The sequence below is a fragment of the Cynocephalus volans genome, chromosome 1, assembly GCF_027409185.1.
Source record: "Cynocephalus volans isolate mCynVol1 chromosome 1, mCynVol1.pri, whole genome shotgun sequence".
Taxonomy (NCBI): domain Eukaryota; kingdom Metazoa; phylum Chordata; class Mammalia; order Dermoptera; family Cynocephalidae; genus Cynocephalus; species Cynocephalus volans.
The window spans coordinates 178,641,669-178,662,671 of NC_084460.1; the positions used below are offsets into that span (position 1 = coordinate 178,641,669).

Here is a 21,003-nt window from a genome sequence, read left to right on the forward strand (position 1 = left end):
GAGAAAAAAACTTCTTAAGGAGTACGTTCTATAGTGCCTCCTGACTTTTAAAATATTAAGAACTCTGAATTTGGGCTTTAGAAAATTGTTATGCTTCTCCCACCTGAAAGTAATTGACCGTCAAGAAAATGCTGAGGCCACATATTTTCTAAATCCCTTGTGTTCTTGAATCACTAGACAACAGCAAAGGACCTATTGCCCACAACTTAGAAGTCACCAGCCCATAATAAGGGCCTACTGCTTGGTAGTAGTTACATGAGGACTTGTTTATTTGTCACATTACACCGAGGAACATGCTTGAGGTTGTGGACTCAGTGACAGTAGACACTTCCCCTACCGAAACAGTGTGATTTATAGGCGAAAAGTTGCTTCACACGGTAGAGAAAATAGACCAGAATAAACTGAACGAGATCTATGGTCCCAGGGACATGTTTTGGGAGGGTTTCTACCACTGCTTTGGTCAACAGAAGACAACAACTTACCAGCAGCATCCACACTCTGTGTTTACAGAAGCCCTACACATTCACCATTTGTGTTCTGAATACTCTTTTTTCTTTCTGCAAACATTGACTTTACAGAAGCCTAAGGGGAAAATGACACTGCATTTCTTATCCCACACACTTCATGTATGTGGCTGAATATTTTGTTTTTCTCCTTGTATTTTCACTTCTCCCTCCCCATAACCTGCTCAATACTTCTCTAAGGCGGCAACTGTCACAAGGGTTCTCTATCCTGAGATAGGTTTGTGGCAAAAAAAAGCCAAACAAACAGAAATTGCCTGTAAACCTTGGGTATCAACTAAAAGTTTGCAAGAAACAAGGGCTTTTCCCCACTTCTCCTCCCTCCCCCTCCCCATAACCACCCACACAGAGGTTTTACCCAATGGCTAGGGAAACGGGTGGGAGAGCCCTGAGGGATGGAAAGGGCCAGAACATGGGCAAGAGAGGAGACAAAATGTCAGAGACCAGATTGCAGAGGCTCTCTAGATGAGCACACCCCAGAGAGTTGGGCAGAAGGGAACCCCAGAGAGCCCACCACCAAATCTGAGAGAGCCTGTGGGGGAGGACGTTGGTCGTTGCTACCGTACCTTTTGCAGACAAATGGACTCCAGGACTGGAGGGGCTAACCCTACCCTAAATCCCCCCAAGCCTTGATAATTGGGGATGGAGGGGAAAACTGAGGATGTTTTCTGCCAGCTTGGTGGGATAGGAGCCTGAAAAAGAAATTAAGTTCGGAGAAAAGGTGTTATGATTAATGATTCCTCTATACTTGGCTTTGAGCACTCACTTCCTCCCCACAGACTTAGCTTTGGACGGGAAAGCAGCCCAAACTGCTAAATCTCACTCACACCAGGGCGCAAACTGCCGCAATAATTTCATCCAGAAAGTGTTAAGCTAGCTTCAGCCACCCCCCAAGGGGGATGTACTGGGTGCAGAAAGAAATCTTTTTGTATCTTAAAAATGTATATATTGTGTAGTAATGTCTGAATATATTTAAAATAAACATACGTGTTCCATATTATTCAACACCAAAACATTTGGAGGCTGCCAAACAAATGTTTCTCAAATGTGAACATGCAGATGAATCACTTGGTATGAATCACTGGGGGATTTTGTTAAAAATGGAGGTTCTGGTTCAGGACATCCAGGTGGGACCCAAGTTTCTGCATCTCTAATGAGCTCCTGGTGACTCTGACTCTGCTGGTCTGTGGACCACCCCTGCAAGGAGCAAGGCCCTCACCGCAGGGCTCCCCAGCTGCCAGGAAAAGGAGAAAACCTTTCCATCTGTAGAGCAGGTGTGGATGGGTAACTGACCAGGTGAGGTTTTGTAAGGGACTCTGGAGGAGTAAGATTAGGACTCTGACAAGAAGAGAAAGGTAGTCCAAAACCATATTCACCTTTTTATGTGATTCTGTTAAAGACCCAGGCAACAGGCATCGGGTGACAGTGACAAAACACAAGAGTGATTCAAAAGCTTACTCAGCGAGGCCAGTCTGAGCTCTGCACTTCACCCCAATACTTCCTAGGCACCCCTCAACCTGTTCCCACCATGACAGGGGAGGAGACTAACAAAGAAATAGTGCCCCGTCTGGGCAACAGATAGTATTTGTGGTATTTCCTTCTCTCCAAATCTTTACAGTTGCTCAGCATCTCGGTCTAATGTTTTTGGGTTTTCTTTTTGGTTAAAACTTCAAGCTCCATCAAGACAGTTTTCCCTTGATGATCGTGATAGTTATTTTTTAAGAAGAGATTCCCAGGAATTTTCTCCCACGGACTCTCTTCCGCCAACAGTGTGTACTCATCCTCCCATCCACAAAGGCATAGAATCACCCAGACAATTTTCATTATTTTTATTGGTTGACAGGCATTTACAACGTTCCATTCATAGACCTAAAAACATAAAAATAGACCTTCTTTCAGCATATAAAAGAAATATATAAGAACTTTTGACATAGACACGTCATGACCTTATGTACAAGAGACAATGGCACCCTCTCCAAGCACCAGACTTTCCAGTATTTTCAGATGGATGCGTTGCACTGGGACTAGGAAATGCGACTACTCGAAGCCTCTGCTTCAGATTTCCATCCGGACACAATCAAACTGGAGATGATATGGAATAATGCAGGGATACAAAGGGTATAGAAACCATTCTAAAGCTTTTTAAGAAAACCAGAAGATATAGCAAAAATTTAATAGAATAAAACTTTCAAAAGATCAAGCTCAAAGCCCTGGAAACCCGAAAGGGGAGGGACATAGGGGAGAAAGCAGGTCAAGCAAGCAGGAGCACAAGAGCATGATGTTCTGAACTCTATTGTCTGGAAATATAAAGTCATAACTGATTTTTATAAAATATAATTCCTAAAGCTACTATAAAATTCAGGTCTTTAAAGTACCTACTGATGTGTCAAACACCAAATAGATATTTTCCCCAAAAAGAAAGTTTTCATATTATTTAAATTCTTCTTAGGAAGTGGACATTGCGAAATGGGGGGAGGAAAAAAAGCTATAAACCTTTTAAAAAAAATTGAAAGTGCTATAACTTGTTTTTGTTCTTATTTGGATATCTGTTTAGAATGCTAGGTTTTCAGCATGTTTACCCTGTTTCGTTGGCATGAAGAAAGTATTAAACACGAGATGTTTTTCTACAGGTTGGTTGGTTAAGAGGTTTGGTTATGGACTGTCAGGGAAGGGATAGGTAACCTATGAATGAAGATGCAATTTTGATGAGAAAACCAATGACAACCAAGGCAACCCCATGAGAAGGAGGCTCCTCTCCCCTGCCATGTGCAATAGAAACACACTGCCCACTCAGGTGTCACGTTTAATTCAACCAAATTCCCATCATAAATACAGATTCAAACACTAAAGAAAAAAAATCTTGGGAAAAAAGTTAATCCTTAGCATGAGCTTCTTGGTGGCCTTTCGTATATAAATATAAAATCACCGTGCCTCATTCTCTCTGTAAAACATTATATCATTGTTTTTTAGACTCAGTTACACTAACACTGTAAAATTCTCATCTATTTGTGCCCTCCATCTCAGGTAAAATACAAAAAATAGCATTTTCTTTTTTTCTCAAGTGATAAATTTGGATCTCTTTTCAAAGAGTTTGGCATCTTTAAAATTCTATGCAAAACTAGAGCTTCCGAACACTGACATAGAGTAAGACCAGCCATAGACCAAAACAGAAGGGGAAAAAAAGGCTCATCAAAACATAAATCGCCACCCTCTCCTCACACATTCTTAAAATACACAGATATTCTCAGACATTGAAAGGGACAGGAGTAAGAACACTGCAAGCTGTACAGATGTTTTGTTTCTTTGTGTTTGAAAGTGGTTTGGTTTCCCCTCCTAGGAGATTGATTTCAGATAGAGCGAGCTTGTGTGTGTGTGTGTGTGTCCCCTAAAATTAATCTGTTGTACATACTGAAACTGCTGGGGGTGATTTGCTTTCCAGTGCTATAGAATTTTTTTTCTTTTAATTCTTCAGGCCCTGATTGAGAATAAATAAAAGCCCTTAGTTAATATACAGAAGATAGGACTCAAGCTTACTTGGGATTCTGAACAATTCTTTCTGCTGTTGTTGCTAAAAAATGACAAAGTTGGGTGGCTACATGGCTTCAGAACCAAGTCAGCTGCCAAAACCGTGTGTGCAAGAGTGCGACTGAAGGGAACATTCTCGTCGACGGTACGGGAGGGCGGGGACAGGTATCTACACACATTCTCCAAGCGGAAAGCGACGCAGTCAGATCTCAGTGTTCAGTTTCCTGGAGGGGGCAAAGTCTTCGCGCCTAACCCAAATGACCTCCTCGCTGGCGCTCTCCAGGCCTGCGCCGATGCCCGACAGGGCGGCTTGCTTCTTGAGCTGTGCCATGCGGGACGCGTGACTGTCCAGGGTTTTCCGGCCTCTCTCCTGCTGGCTGATGCAGGCGGCCTGAAGCCGCTCCTGCAGGTCTCTGTCCACTGCGGCGCCCCTCACGGACTCACAGAACTCATCGTCATCACTGAGGATGTCTGTCTCCTTGATGTCGTCTTGCTCCTCATACTGAGCAAGATCAAACTGTTCCTCTACCCACCGGTCAGTGTCCCCGCCACCGGGGGGCTGCTGGGACTCTTTCTCTGGGCTGCTTGCGGAGACGGCATCAGAATCAATGGTAAACCTGTTTCGAGCCAGGCGCCGCCTCCTCCTCCCAAGAGACTTGCTTGGGGCGGACACTGCACACACACACAAAAATATAAAAATAAAACCCCCACTTGCTTTATGTGAGATGAAAATCCAGAAAGCAAAGAAAAGAAAAAGCTAAATGGTATGCATTTAGTGCCTTGATGTCATCTGGGGCTTCGAGTCTAGATTTCACCAGTCCATCTAGGAGTGTTTACCTTGCCCAGATGCCCGGACTTAGAGGATGTTAAAGCAACGCACTGAAGGGCAGGGGACATGGGTGAGGTTGTAGGTTATGGGAAAAGAGGACTCAACTCCCTCTGAAATAATCTACTACTCCAACCTGTGCACCTAAGAGACAGGTCACATAGACCGCTGCTGCTATCAAGTAGATCACTGACCTTGAGATTAGTCAGTGAGTTAGGGTCCTCAACACTTGACCACGTCCCATGGCACAGTGCTATGAAGATCCCCCAGGGTGGTTTAGCTGGAATACGTCTCTAGTAAGGGTGGGGGTGCTTCTAGGGTTTTGCTGTCTTTGTAGAAACTGTCAGGATGTATCAAGGAGGCAGGAGCACTGGTCTAAGTTATGATGCTGTCTGGGAACTCAAATGTATCATTTCTTGAGGCTCTGCAGTTAGATTAAAGGTACCACATCCCTCTTTGAGTCCCCTCTTTTCTTTCTACAGAAAAGAGTGGCTCTAAAGATATGGAGTCTCCAGTTACTTCCCTGTCCCCTTGCTGTCAAAATCCCATTTGAAATGTGAGGCTAAGAAATGTGAGCCTCAGTCCCTCCTATGTTCCGTGTATCACTCATTCTTACACAAAACAATTAAAATATTAGTGCCTGAGTGGAATAAGAAATAAATGTGACACTGAAGCAGTTGATCAACAAAGTACTATAAAAAGTGACTAAAGAAAAACAGATCTTTGTATTCATTCTTTCACTCTAAAAAGCCAGAATTATTAAAAACAAGCAGACAAGAGATGTCACCCCATCAAGCAAACCAACAAGCAATCCCACCATGCACACACACAAGAGACGGCTCACGTATAAAAGCCACTGCTTCTCCTTGGATCTCAGTAAGTGGTTGTTGCATTAGCCACAGAAAGGTGAAATGCAGCATGGGCTTCCCAATGGAGGGGGAGAGCCTACACACCAACTGAGAGTCACTTTCCTGAAACCTAAGCCCTAAAAACCATTAAAACACTTCAGTGCTGCTAGAACTAAGATGCCTGTTCTCAGTTACTGCCAAACGTAGCCTTGATTTCCAACACAGCGGGCACAAGTCAGAAAGCTCAACAATGACTTGACCAGCTTCCACTCCAGCCATCCCCTGCCTCGGACCCCTGTGCACCCACCACCATTCCTGAGTGTTCTGCCACCTTAAAATGGAACAAATGGATACAACTCTTGTTCAAGGAGGGGGATAAATACTATTTTCAGGCAAAACGGGGGAAAAAAATAAACCTACTTCTACTCCATTGGGAAGAAGCAAAAATTCCTGTTCAATTTTGTCTCAACACCATCATAGTGAAGATCACTCACTACATCAGAAGTAATCTAATTCAAATGAAATGCTTGTTAATGATCTGCATGCTGAAGTATTTAGGGGTAAAGGGTGCTAGTGTCTGTATCTTTGAAATGGGTCAAACATAAGATGAGTTGATGACTGACAGATGAATATGTGATAATGAAAAGAGAAAACAGATGGCAGGTATAGGGTTTGTTTTCTTTCCAAAGGGATCTCAGAGGAAACAGTTACTAGAGACTAAATGTGCTTAGTTTCAGAGTAAATGTAGCTCTGAATTTAGGTTCACTGATTTAACAACTGAAACCTGGACAATGATAGGCAGGTTCCCTGAGGTTGGGACACAGATTCCTAATCCTTATTAAACATTCCCTGGCAAACAAGAGGAGCAGGTGGGACAATTCCAAGATAAAATTCTGTACAGTGAGCTACACAGGATCAATGAGCTCAGAAATTGTGGATATGAAAGTATGTAAGGCTCTTTGGATACCTTGGAGAAACCAGCAGAGTGCTGGCTGTTCACCACACTAAGTTTTCAATAAACACATATTGATTGATTGGAGAACAGATTTAAAATAACCAACCTCCTAAAATCAATTAAACTTAAGTTGAACTTATTAGAGAATGTAATATCCCATGTCAAGCTAGGTAGGTTATGTCTATGAAAACCTTCAACCATTCACAGTACTATCCGTGCCTATTCAATACGATTGAGAACAGGCAGAAAGATAATCAGGACAGAGGTCAGAAGCCTTTTTGGCAAATGCGAAGGGAGCCTCTTTTATTGGAATCCTCCCTGCAAAATTCTGGGCTGCCTCTTAATAAAGGAGAGATAAAAATGTTAATATCTTGATGCCATTAAGTACCTAAGTGTTAGGAAAATGTCTTTCTTCCTTGATATATTTTACTGCCATTTACAGGTAGTATTGATTTTCCTTCCTCACTGCTCCAAAGTGATTAAATAAGTCCTACAAGAAAATTTACTCTGGGACCATTTAAACTCTAGATTCCTCTTTTCCAATAGCAGCTCAAGGCTTCCCCTGATTAACATGGAGACTATAAATAAAGGTGAGGGTAAAAATCTGTTGTGTCATCTGGTCTACCAAACCTGACATCCTTACTGAGACCAGGCTGGGATTACGAAGCCACTATGTTCTCAGAACAGTGGACTGTGACCTTGCTGAGACATGACACACTGCTTTTTGCTAGATTAAGCTGGCTGTCATGCAAAGCAGCGACCCTCATTCCATAAGCAGGCTAAGAAAGCCCCTCCAGAAAGAGGATGCGATGGCTTCCTGGCTTGGCGAATGAGAGAGGAGCTTACCAGCCAAAGGAGGAGGCAGCAGAGGGAGGCCTGAGGGAGGGCCAGATAAGCCAACAAAGGGTGGACCCCGGGGAGCCACCGGGAAGGAGGCCAGGGCAAGGAACCTCACACCAGGGAAGAACTGTACTCCTACGTTAGCCCCCACAAGGCCACAACGAACCCCCTCTCGAGGAGGAGGTCAAGCTCACACAAGTTCTACAGTGGAGTGGGGGTGACGGGGATCTTGAACGTCTGAATCCCCACAGTACCTGCCCTGCTCATGGCTGGCCTGGCCCCTTTCAGGGCACATAATCTTTTTCCTCCAAAAGGGACATACTGCTGGGATGAAGGAAGGCTTTCGGTTTTGAGCAGCTGTCTTCTGTGCTTATCACGCAGGATCGAATGCACAGCCTTCAGGAAATCCTTCCGGCTCTCTGGGGAGCTATGAAGACAAGATTTAGATGTGTTAGGGAAACAGCATTTAAACACATAGACAACTTCTCAGGTTATCAGGTACAGCCAAACAAATATCCCTGAGGGCCATAGGTTAAAGACTGAGGCTGTGACTCCAATTTCTATGGTGAGCCACGTTTCCATAGCTGGGGAAAAACATCATATACTCCCTTTATGCTCTGTGATTCATCTCCTATGGCCTATGAATGACCAGATCGATAGACAGAGGGATTTTGCACCAAGAAGCTGCCAAATTCTGCTCTTGGCACTTATGGCAGAGCCTGCCTTTCAGTCTAAAATGTTTCTGAGAACAAATGAACCACAATATTCTTGTAGCTCTGCAGAGCACCCAAACACTGATGTCCTTTGTTTCCTCTAAAGTTGGGCTCCCTCCTATTAAATATCAACTCTTCCCATGAGACATTTCAACACATAAGTACTAAGGCTATATTGTTAAGAACTGTAAAATCTTCCCAAGTCCTAATTCTCATGGTAAAAAAGTGCTTCCTAGGTAAGAGTTATTTTTCTTGTTAAGTTCTCAATATTTTTAACCAGGTAAATTTCACCTGGAATTTCTTATAAACCACAAATATGGCATCTCTACAGGCAGGTTCACTGAATCCCATGGACTTGACCAACATATCACAAAGAGAATAGTCTAAACAGATGGTAAAGATGGTGCCCAAATCACATGTAAATTATCTTAAACTTTTCACTTCTAGTCCTGACAGCTTCCTGGGGATCTGCCCTTTGCTGACCCATGTTACCCAATAGAGAGGTGGTGTAGCAACTCAAAACATGGGATTTGAAGTTAAACCCACCTGAGTTTGAACCTAGTGTTCATTTTCTGTAAGGCTTTAACCAAAGTACCCTCTATGAACCTTGGTTCCCCATTTGTAAAATGGAAAAACAGCAGTATCTTGGTCCGACTAAATGAATTAATGAATGTAAGGTGCTTAGCATAGTTCATGCTTGGCAAATGCGCCTTCTTACTATCCTAGCAATGGCATTATAAAATATCACTGAAAATCATAATGATATTGATTCCTTTGTTGTTTTGTGGGCAACCCATAGCATACTTCTATTCACTGTGTTTCAAGCTAAGTACTGAGTGCCTATGTTTAAATTCAAGCATGATTAAATATGGGTTATATTTAAAGCCAAATAGATAAGAATGCTGTCTGTTGGGACCATCCATCTTGATATTTTTAGGGGAAAAAAGGAGAGAGAACTGGCTGCATATGGAAGACCTCAAATTCTCATGGAAGAGGGAGAAGAAGGGGACTAGGGAGAGGGAGAAGGAAGAAGGAAAAAAACAAGAAGAAATAAGTAGAAGCCCGCATTGTAGGTTCAGCTTCCACTCATGACCTGTGGGTGATCAACAAAGTCAACCCCCCTATGGTGAAGTTTCTCGAAATGATCAGGAATCCTGTTCGTACCTTTATACACTACTTCCTCCTCCCAGCTGACTTGCTATCTGCTGCATCTCAAAGATACTCAATGCACCCAAATGCCAAAACACAATATTATAAGACAACCATGTCATTCTAATCAATGGAATGCAAATATGGGAAGAAAGCCCTGTTTTGAATGTTGAGTATATGTGAACATTCCTATTTCTTTTTAGAAAGATATTAAATTAACAGGTTACTCTCTGTATCTAATAAAATCAGAATTACTGATTTAATAAGTGTTACTTTCTCGAACATACAAGAGAAAGAGCACAGAATCTAGGGATGCACAGGCTGGTTTGCAAACCACAGAGGAGGCTGGACAACAGTCACTGGGCTGTCTGGCCTCGGCTTCACGGGGGCAGCCTCACCTGCAGCACAGGTGGAAGACTCTCTCTGGCCGCCCTTCGGATTCCGATTTTACATGGACAATTTCACACACAGCATTTGCTTCTGCATCTAGATATATTGAAACAAGAATGAATTAAGGTACTTTTCAAATGGATTTACTTACATTTTTGCAAAAGCATTTTCCATGCTTTGGTGTAAGTTTAAATAGTACAGAGTAGCACAAGACCAAAGATACTTCACTCCTATCCCACGACCTAAAGAGACAAAGTGACTGAAAGCTTAATGGATGTCAAGAAAAGAACACTTGTAAAATGTCCAGTTGCTAAAATCTCCTTCTAGGTGATCTAAAAGGACAATCTGTCAATCATATTGATTGAAGAACTCACCCTTCCAGCTGCACAGCCCACTGGGCTAAACTATTTCAATTGAGTGATTGTTTTGGAAACAGCTGGACTAAACAGACCCCAAGATCCCAATGCACATTTCACCAGGGTAGAAATACAAGGATGCAGGCCCTTGCTAGCTGTCAGGGGAGTCTCCCCCTCTGTGCGACCAGGGCTACTGCCCGGGTAGACCTAAGGGGGCTCCTCTTCTCCTGCCTTCCTGCCATGCCCACTCCAAGTGGAGCAAAAATAGTATGCCAAGAAGATGAAAACAGCTATATTTTAGGATAATTTCTAAGCTTTGCAATGCCTACAACACCACATTATTTTAAGCCATGAATGAAGTGTTTGTGAAAGAAACAATTCACTGCAGACATGAAAGCTGCATACTGTGAGGTCTCCTTCTTATCCTGTGGTTTAGAACCCTGGTCACGAACCCTCGCTGTGGCCACATTATTTAACCCCAACCAGAATCCACTTGCAGAAAGTTTTAAAGACTTTCCCGAGCTAAGATAAAAATCAAGAAATTCCATGTTCTGATTCTCAAATCCACTTGAATGTATTTCATAATGAGAGACATTTTGACTAGTCGTTATAACTTAAAATAAGCTTTTGACAGTTTTAAACTTGATTTGAATGAAAAATAGAGGGTGAGAATGGAATGTCATATCACAAAGATGGCTTTGTTTTCAAACTTTAAAGTCTTTGTGTGTTTAGTCCTCAATTAGGACAAAATTCCTGGCTAAGAAGCCAGCAGTTTGCTCTAGAAATAAGCTTTCTCATTTATAAACCTGGCACAAGGAAACACATCCAAACCTCAAAAAGCTATTGCAGCTGTTATAGACCCACAATTTACAAGTTACTGAAAACTCGTTTGTAAATCGATTTTGCAAATCAAATCATACGTGAAAAGACATCAGGGTAAATCACTCTACTGGAAGCCTAGAGAGAAAATTTCTTAAGGCAAATAATCACCCCAAATATCTTTGTCCTACATAGATTTTTGTGTCTTCCTTCCTACTGCAAGGCGTAACACAACTGTGAAGGAAGATTTATGTAGTTTAATTTGGGGGAATAATTGGAAGTTTACCATACATTGCAAGAGGCTTCTCCTCATGATATCAGACTAGGGTGAGTTGGTTTTATGAGGATCAGCTCCAGTTTTATTACTCTTGGAGGTGACAAGTTGAAAGAAGGGGAGGCTAACACAAATCGAACAGCAAGAACTTAATGCTCACATTAGATGCCAGAAGCATGAAACAGAAATACACACCCATTGTATACCTGCAGATGTCCACTTCTAGGGCCTCTTTTTACTACCTGAAAGCTACACCTGCTGTCCAAGTGGGATAGGGAACAGGTGTGTCCACAGCGTTTCCACTTGACTACCCAAAGATGCTCCCTCTAGGGTGTGCCTAGGAGAGTCATTGCTGATTCCTCCTCTCTAGAAGTTGGCCACAAAGTAAGCCCAGGATGGGGTCTCTGAGTCACAGAAATATTGTGTTTCTTAGTCAATACCCTGCTGAAGTTTACTTCTCTTCTCATGTGCTTAAAGCATCAAGTGTTCCCATGGCTACCCAGCAACTCAGTCTTCACTACTACTTGGATCACAGAAAATGAACTGACTTTTCAAAAGCCTTTACACTAATATCAAAGATAAAGATTTGTAATACTTCAGGGAAAAAAATGTGCATTCAGTGGCTTTTTGGTGCTTTTGGTGGTCTTTTTGGGTCTCCTGGTCAAAAGGGAAGTGAGTAATTTATATGGGCTTTGTCTTCTCATGGTCTCAAGGACTCCTTCCAGAAGTATAAGGGGTCTTCAAAAGTTCATAGAAAAGTTAGTTTTCTTTTAATTCCATTTTTTCCATGAACTTTTGAAGTACCCTCATACAAAGCTCATTGTTACTTGGATGCTAGTCACTGTAATATTATTATATTATATTTTACATATATATACATATACGTATATACATATATATACATATACCTATATATACATATACGTATATACATATATATACATATACCTATATATACATATACGTATATACATATATATACATATACACATATATACATATACATATATACATATATATGTATACACACATATATACGTATATACATATACATATATATATAAAAAACAGAATGACTAGAATTCCTTGGAGCAATTTTGAAGACATTGCACACCCATTCACTCAGTTCATTCATTCATTCAGTTCACTCATTCAGTTCATTCATTCATTCTTTCATTCAATGTTTAGCAAATGGCTGGGTAAATAAGAGGCAATGGAGAGATTGAGGGAAAAGAGTTATGCATAGAAGAAAAAAGATGGTAGCGTGGTTAGACCAAGAGTACGGATTCAAATAAATAATCCACACACACATCAGAAATATGTGCCCAGCACATGTCAGAGTTTACCTGCACTTGCCAAAGCTCGAACCTGTAGAGCTTCGGTAGGGATCATGTGTCGAAATCGGAAGGGGTCCCAGTCTTCATAAATGGAAAGCCTGTGAGATCCTACCTGCAGAGAGGAGAAATCAGCTGCATAAGAACAATCTAACCTACCCCGAACCAGGTCCCCACATTTTCTAAACCAGTGACAGACTCTCACGCAGCAACTCTGATTCACCCATGTGCTCTTTCGTTAATCCAGCAGAAAGAAAGAGGCCACCTGCTAAATACACTGAGTGTGTGCAAATAAATAAGGTATATTTATTAAATATTTATATTTATATTAAGTATTTATATTTAAATTAAATGAAAATACACTAAAGTATTTATATCACATTAAAATATTTATATTATATATTAACTATTTATTAAATGAGAGTGTGCAAACAAGGAAGTTTGCTAACCAAATACAGGTAAGAGACACAAAGGAAAGAAGAGAAAAAGGATCCCAAAACAAGAACAGGGGCAAGACTGAAAGGTGGAAATAGCATTAGGAAGGTTCTGGACCAGGGTAGACCCAATAGCTATTTACTTCCATGCTCTAAACAAGAGCCTGCCTGAAAGAAGGCAGGATGGGCGATTTCCTCAAGAGACTTCAGTAACACGTAAAGAAATCATAAAAAGCTCATGCCAACAACAGGGCAGAATGATGCAGCTATAACTGAGAAGCAGATAGAGAGAGAGATACTTTCAAACTATGAAGTGAAATAAGAAATCTTACAAGCTTCTTCTTCTGTTTGGAACCATCTTTATACACAAGGACCACAGCAGTTTTGAAGACTTGAAAAAAATAAAAATAAAGGCAATTATGGCATGAAATGCATAGGGTTTTCCCCTTACCTTTGATAACGTGTGGTGATAAACAGTGCGGTTATAAAGAAGACAAGTGAGATCCCAGCTAACTAACTGGCTCCCACCCACCCTTGGTTCATTTGCCACATCTGTGAAAATCAAAAGCCTACTGAGACAAGATTTTCCAGGTTCAAAATAAACAGAAAACCTACATAAACGGAAATAACCTCTTCCCCTCTTTAAGACTTTTGGGTAAAATATAATATTTAGCTATTATATCATCTCAAGGTTAAAAACTTCAGCTGACACATATTCAATAAAAATGTATTAATTCAGTAGCTGGAGGAATAATACAAATGTCTTTAATAATAAAACAATTGCTTAAATGATTTACATTTATGCAAGTTAAGCTAATATTACATACACAGGAACACACATACAGTGTTCATAATTCAGGAAACAGAATTCACCTTTTTGACCTAAAGAAACAAAAATTCATTTATGAAGTAGAATGCAATCCCACTTATTCCAACAGACTAAGTCAGAGTAAGCTCTTTAGGAGCAGTGAATGTTATTCTTATATGCTTTCTGGGAGTGGGGAGATACAATGGAGTTATGCACAATCTTCCAGAGAATTCTTTATGCAATGCCAAGCATGTTTATTAACATGCAGTCATTCTAACTCCTCCTAGAGAGGGAAGTGGAGTTGGCACCCAAAAGGAATGGTAGGGTGACTCCAGCCTGGCCTTGGTTCTCTGTGTCAGGGTCTCTGCTGTGGTCTAAATGTTTGTGTTTTCCCAAAATTCCCACATTAAAACTAAACCCCAATGTGATGGTTTTAGGCAGTGGGGCCTTTGGCAGGGACCTCATGAATGGTGTTAGCACTCTTATAAATGAGGCCCAGAAGAGAGATCCCTCACTCCTTCCGCTACATGAAGATGCAGCTAGAAGGTGCATCTATGATAATGTGGGATCTTAGACTCCCCAGTCTCCACACTGAGAAATAGATTTCTGAAGTTCACGGACTATGCAGTTGATGGTATTTTGTTAGAGCAGCCTTCACATCCTAAGAGTTCTCCATATCCATTCATCCCTGAAGAACAGCCCAGTCCCATAGCAGCCGGATGAGGCACAGCCTGGTATATCCAACAACAGAATTACAAAGGGAATAAATGTTCAGAGAATTCTCAGGGATGGGCCACCAGGCTCCCAGGCCCTCTGGAGACCAACCCAATCTGGTTTATTTTCTATCCTACTTCGGACAGGTCAGTCTTCCCTTCGTGTAGGGTCATCCTAATCTCCACTGCAGAAAGTAAGCCTCGAGATGTAAAGATCCCAATTCCAGACACTGGATCTAGATTAGATTGTCCCTAGCCCTTTATACCTCCCAGCATCTGACCCCTCAAGATTCCCAGAGGACAGACTGGAAGGTTCCCTCCCAGAGGTTCGTACTGACCAGGGAGGCCACACCAGCTCTGCACAGCGGCTGAGCACCAGCAGCTTGAGGATATCCTTCATTCCCAGCGTGAAGCCTTCAGAAGTCACAGTGGTCAAGACAGCTAAGGTCCCTTTAAAGTGAGAGAGTTCTACCCCAGGAGAGAGGCCTGAGTGATCCTAGTCTCAGAAGACCCACCACATCACTAGCACCACAGCTCAATGACATGATTGCCATGGGTCTATAAGAAGGCAAACATGCCTACCTCAGTTCCCCTCAACCTTAACTATCTTGGATTGCAGCAGTAGAGCCAGACAGTGAGCCTCAGCCTGGCACTGAGACCTGAGCTATAAACACCTCCACCTCCCCCTCAAACTTTCCCTATCCTTTGGGCTATTTTCACCTAAATGACTCCATGGTGTTTCCTAATCCCTTTAGACACAGCCTTGATCTGCAAAAGTCCTGGCTATCCTTGCCAGCCTAAAGCACCCTCTCCATTCCCCAAAAGTTGAATATCTAATACCCCTCAAGGCAGAAACCTAGGTCGTCATCGTTTTTTTAAGATGACCATCAACATTCAGCGCACATTAGCCATCCTGTGAGTAAAACCTCAAGGTGCTGGGTTGGCAGCAAGTCAACTTCAGTTTCAGAAGAAAGCTTGCACTATTTCCTGAGATTAGAGGTTTAAACCAAAACAAAAAGACAACCATGTTTTAACCCCAAAGTTGCTTGATCAGTGGTAATTAACCTACTTCCTTCACAGTGACTCTTCCCTATTTCAAAAGGCATTTCTAAGGCTGTTAGTTCTGCTTTGCCACTTGAAATCACAGAGACTGTCAAACCTGCCACTTTTAATGACTGGGAATCCATATATAAGCTCATTATGATGATCACTGTCAGCCTTTGTTCATGATCCCAATTGTAATCCTTCCCTTCTCTTTACTATTACTCTGGAGAGGATTCTGAGTAATCATAAGCTTGCCTGTGTCACTTATTAATGATAAGCTTCTTTAGTTTTATCTTGTTAACTATGGCCCCTACTAAGTTTGCTGTCACTGTGGTACAGTGGGGGTGGGGTATGCAACATGCACCCGCAGCAGGGACAGGTGTCATGGGCTCACCTTCCTGGGAGTTGGCTACCCCACACTGCCCTCTCATAAACAACCCATGAAGTCCACTATCTGAGCCACCAAGAAGCATCAGAGATATCCCAGAACTCCCCAAGGAGAAAGTACAATATAAGAAACACAAGTGGTGATGCTGAAAAGAGACCAAATACTACTTCCCCCAAAACACCCACCCCCATCAAAAACTACCACCTTGTTCAAATGCCCCAATACCCCTTTGTAAGCCCTATTCAGTCACGTTTTCTCTGCACACTGATGTGCTCCTTTGCTAGTTTTAATGAAATGGCATCAACAGCTACAGTGGCTCCTTAGAAACTTTAGGAATATCACTAGGTTCTCAATGAAAGCTAAGTACTCTAAGTAGGAAGTTCAGTAAGTCTAGGCATTAAACACTCTAATTTAATATCACTAGGATGGTTCCATTTGGGAATACTTTGTTCACACCATAGAGGAAAAGAGTTCAATTTAAAGGAACAGTAAATAGACCTCACTCCCCCCAAGCCCAGAAAAATAATGTAAAGTAAGAGAATGGTAAGTGCTACATTTCCTTTATATTGTGTTCCTACCCATGAATCTTCTAGGGGGAGACTAGGAAAAAATACAACATAAAACAAAAGCATGGACCGTTGACACTGCAACAACAAGCCGTATTTCCTGAATTACGCACAATTTCCAGTATGCTAACCCATAACTTTTCTCTTTCTCAAAAACCCTATTACAATACAATCAAATGTGATCTCCAACTGGAGCAACTGCATCCATCTGAACCACTTTATTAAAAATTAATCATTCACAAGTATATCTAATTTTGCTAGTACAAAGAGTCTTCAAAAAGTTCATGGAAAGATGTGTGTTATCTTGTAATTATATTTTTTCACGAACTCTTTGAAGTACCCGCACATTTAGCAGCAACGTGATTGAGATGTACCTCCCAACTGATCAAGGCACCCCAGAGTTGCCACAGTTCATCGGAGAACCATCTTCCTAAATCCCAGCATTACATACAGGAAGACCATCAGGGAGAGAAGAGGATTTGAGGTCTCAAAAACAGACTTTTTTGCCTTTTCACTTGATTTTTCCTTGGTTTATTATTAACCCCTTATTTTGAAAAAACACTCAGAGCAGCAGCAAGAAAAAAAAATTCTTTTCCTGCCTGCACGTTTATACCTGTAATAGAAGTGGGCACAGCTACTTTGGGCCACCCGTGCTGCTGAGTGGCAACGTAGTACATATTTAAGTGGCAGGTTTAATTTAGTATTTGTGAGAAGTTGATGGCCATACCAGAAAGACCACGTCAGACAACTATAATTAACTTTATCTTAGTTAACTATGTCTTGGAAAAGAAAAGCTCTTGTTTTAAACAATAAGCCAGCCATTTCCCCCTCCTCAAAATCCTCTCCTGATACATACCAAAGGCTGCCAATTCTGGCTCCTTTTTCCACTTTCCCAGCGACGCTGGCGGGTTCAGCCAGATCACTGTTGTATGCAAAAGCAGGTCGCCCATGCTCAGATCTGCAACCTGAAAATCAGGCAGTTGATGTCAATTTTACTTCATGAACATATTGTGTATAAAAACATTTGATTAAGTCTGCAAGGTAAAGCATAAGTTAAATAGCTGGATTTATAGATTCCACAATGTATTCACATATCAAAAAATCATGTTGTATACAATATAATTTTTACTTGAAAATTTAAGAAAAATTTTTTAAAAAGAAATAACACAGAAAACGACAGATTACATTTTTAAAATATTTCTAATTTGTCAGTGCTCCGTAAACACAACCTCCGCTTGAAACAACAGGATTAAGATATCATAATATCTAGCTAACTTTTCTACTGCCAAATAATAGTATCATTATGTTCTAGCCACATTTGAGCTAGAAATAGTACAATGAGATTTTAATGAAAAAAATCCTTTAATTCATATGAAATTTTCTAATTGAAAAATAAATACTATACATTCCCAAAGAAACACACAAGATGCAGGGGAAAAAAATATGCTCATCTTTTTTTTTTCCTTTATCCCATGTTTGTCTACCAGAATTTCAAGAATAAGATGGCAAAAAGGTATAAATTGGGGCTCTCAAAATCACACGGTAAATCTGTTAAAAGTGATCTACAAAATTGAAGATGTTCAAATAGAGATAGTTTCCCAAAGAGATACTAATGACCATTGATGACAAAGACCCACCCCAAAAACTGTAAACACTCCCACTGGTGAATTTGGTCTTCTGGAAAACAGTAAACTCAAATTATCTCTTCTTCTTCTAATTCATTTTAAAGAAGATTTTATCCCACTTTAGAGGGGAAAGAAAGAAGCCAAATAAGGGGTCTGAAGATCCCTCTACAGGCTTGGGTAGTGTGAAACCCTGGAGTCTTCAGACAACAGGTCTAGCTATATATCCCCAGTGGCCAAATCCTAAACCATCTCAGACAAGTTCTGGTTGTAGAGCCATCCAGACATGATGACCCAGAGTCCGATGGTAGTCCAGTGTCTACACCTCACCATAGTCATGTCTATTTTTCAAACTGGAGTCACATGCTGCTATGGGTTGAATATGTCCTCCAAAGATTCATGTATTAGTAACTTAATCCCCACTATGACAGTGTTAAGAGGGTGGGAAATCCTATTACAGTGTTTGGAAGACAGGGCCTGTAAGAGGTAAGATTAGATTGTGAGGACTGTGCCCTTGTGAATGGACTTATCCATTCATGGAGTAATGGACATGGTTCTGATGACTTTATAAGGAGAGCAAGTGAGCAGGTTAGTCGCTCTTGTTCAACCCATTCACCATGTGACACCCTGTGTTGCTGTCACCACCAAGAACAAGGCTCTCACCAGACATGCTCTCTGGACTTTGGACTTCCCAGCCTCCAAAATGTAAGAAATAAATTTCATTTCTTTATACATTACCCAATTTCAGATTCTCTGCTATAAGCAACAGAAACATACTAATATACAGACCCACTTCCAAACCCACCAAAATCCCAACCTTCTACCCACTGCGGGGATATTCTTATCAGCCTAATCATAGGAGAAGATCTGGTCTCTTGACCTGCTCTCTATTCAAACATGTCAGGGGACAAGATTTTCAAGCAATGAAAGTCCATGGTCCATCCCATTTGTAAATGCCACAAATTGTTAGAAGTCCTTCCTCAAATATGGCTCCCTGAGGTGCCTACCCAGTGGCCTCTCACTTCTATTCTCCAGGTACATAAAAATCAAGCCCAATTCCCACCTCTTCAAAGCAGCATTTCAAACACTTGAAAACTTGATGTTGAGCTTCCCAAGGACAACTGGCTCTCTCATTCATGTTGCTGCTTATGATCTAACCAGGATTCTAGATACAGCAGCAACTGGGTAGCCCTCCACTGAACACAGTGCATTTTGCTATTGCCTTCTCAAGCCACCAAACAGGCCTCAGTGCTGGAGATGGGGCCCCATATCAGTGCAGAATACAAAGGTCTTACTGCCTCCCTTGATTGGGATTATGTAATCATTACAATAATTATTACTGAGTATAACCAAGGGTTAAAAAAATTTAAGCAATCATATTACTTTGTTGATATACATTATATAGTCAATCAAATCCCCAGGATATTATCAGCTAAGGGAACTATATCATCTCTACTACCCACCTCCCAAACTCCCACATGGAAGAGAAGTAGTTCTACACCAAAGTCAAATTCACAGAGCCTCAGGGGGTATGTCTTTAAAAGTTATTAAAGGTCATGGTGGTAGATTGTCCAAACTCTACTTCCTCCAATAAAATTGTATGAATATCTGTTCCTTCTGCCATGTAATTTTCTTGATCTCTCACTAGACTAGGCAGAATATACATCTTTGTCCATAGGACTTTGAATGTGGCCATGCCACCTGGGCAATAGACATTGCATAACAAGTTGCCACCAGCCCTCTTGAGTTACCACCTTCCAACCATGGATAGGACTTGCCCAAGACAGCCATTGCTGCTTTGGCCTAGATCCTAAGAAGAAAGAGACATGGAACACAACTGAATCTTAAGGCCTGGAGTTCACCAAGAGCTCAGTTGACTACACACTCACACATGAAGTATTTGTTGTAGTGAACCACTAGATTTTGAGTTGTTCGTTACACAGGAAAAACAGCTGATACAGTCCCTGTGTACATGGTTGCTCTCATGACCAGTTTCCATGTGGCAAGTGTGATGAGGGGGTCACGGCTGCTCCCTTGGGCTTCCACTGGCCCCCCTCTGAATCTTCCTCCTGAACCCCAGCAGTGAGTTCTGCTGGGAGGCCTCTACCTTAATGAACACTAGGATGCCCTACTGAGCCAGGTTTTTAGAGGCTTTCTTCTAAGGGCAAGTTAGAAGAAAGTTACTTCCTCCTACCTAAGCAAAAGGGATGCTTCTGGGCCGAGCCCGTGGCGCACTTGGTAGAGTGCTGCGCTGGGAGCGCGGCGACGCTCCCGCCGCGGGTTCGGATCCTATATAGGACTGACCAGTGCACTCACTGGCTGAGTGCCAGTCACGAAAAAACGACAAAAAAAAAAAAAAAAAGGGATGCTTCTATGTCGTACAGCTCAACTTATAGTTTAACGTGTGGGTGAGAGACTGAAGGCCCGGCTTCATCATAAAATGCTTCTTTGCCAGCTTTGTTCTGTGTGAACATATTTGTTTTCAGAGATATCCCAAGGAAAGTTGTCTGAAGACAGAATTCAGGTACGCTGTGTCCCTAGAATGTTACCATTCAGGTAGAAATCTACCACTACCAGCAGACACTGACAAATGTTCGTATTCCTGATTACAAACTGTTCATAAATCCATTCTAGGTTTTTACTGGATATTGCAATTAAATGGGAACTACAAAGACCAGGAATCACCTTTGTAAAAATCAGAACATAACCTGTATACCTCTGTAATCATCTGCCTAAATCTCCACAGCTGTTCCAATACACTGCTGCAAGTGACACTGTAGAATTGTCATTGTTCTTGGCATAAATCATACTATTTCCCCATGACTCATTCTCCCTAGGGTTATATTCTTGTGGGAATCAAGGCCATTGCATCCTTTCC

The 21,003-nt window shown here is 41.6% G+C and overlaps 1 protein-coding gene across 3 annotated transcripts in view; it reads right to left on the reverse strand.

The window, feature by feature from the left end:
* Positions 1 to 2,335: 2,335 nt before the first annotated feature.
* The window catches only part of TIAM1 (TIAM Rac1 associated GEF 1), a 141,360-nt gene continuing 122,692 nt past the window's right edge, over positions 2,336 to 21,003 (reverse strand). For all 3 annotated transcript variants that reach the window (XM_063094812.1, XM_063094823.1, XM_063094819.1), the window contains 6 exons: positions 17,360 to 17,468; positions 13,317 to 13,375; positions 12,563 to 12,665; positions 9,776 to 9,863; positions 7,770 to 7,942; positions 2,336 to 4,718 (listed from right to left, as the gene is read on the reverse strand). In XM_063094812.1, the coding sequence (XP_062950882.1) occupies positions 4,249 to 4,718; positions 7,770 to 7,942; positions 9,776 to 9,863; positions 12,563 to 12,665; positions 13,317 to 13,375; positions 17,360 to 17,468 (1,002 nt within the window). In that variant the 3' untranslated portion in view covers positions 2,336 to 4,248. The remainder of the gene's footprint in view (positions 4,719 to 7,769; positions 7,943 to 9,775; positions 9,864 to 12,562; positions 12,666 to 13,316; positions 13,376 to 17,359; positions 17,469 to 21,003) is intronic.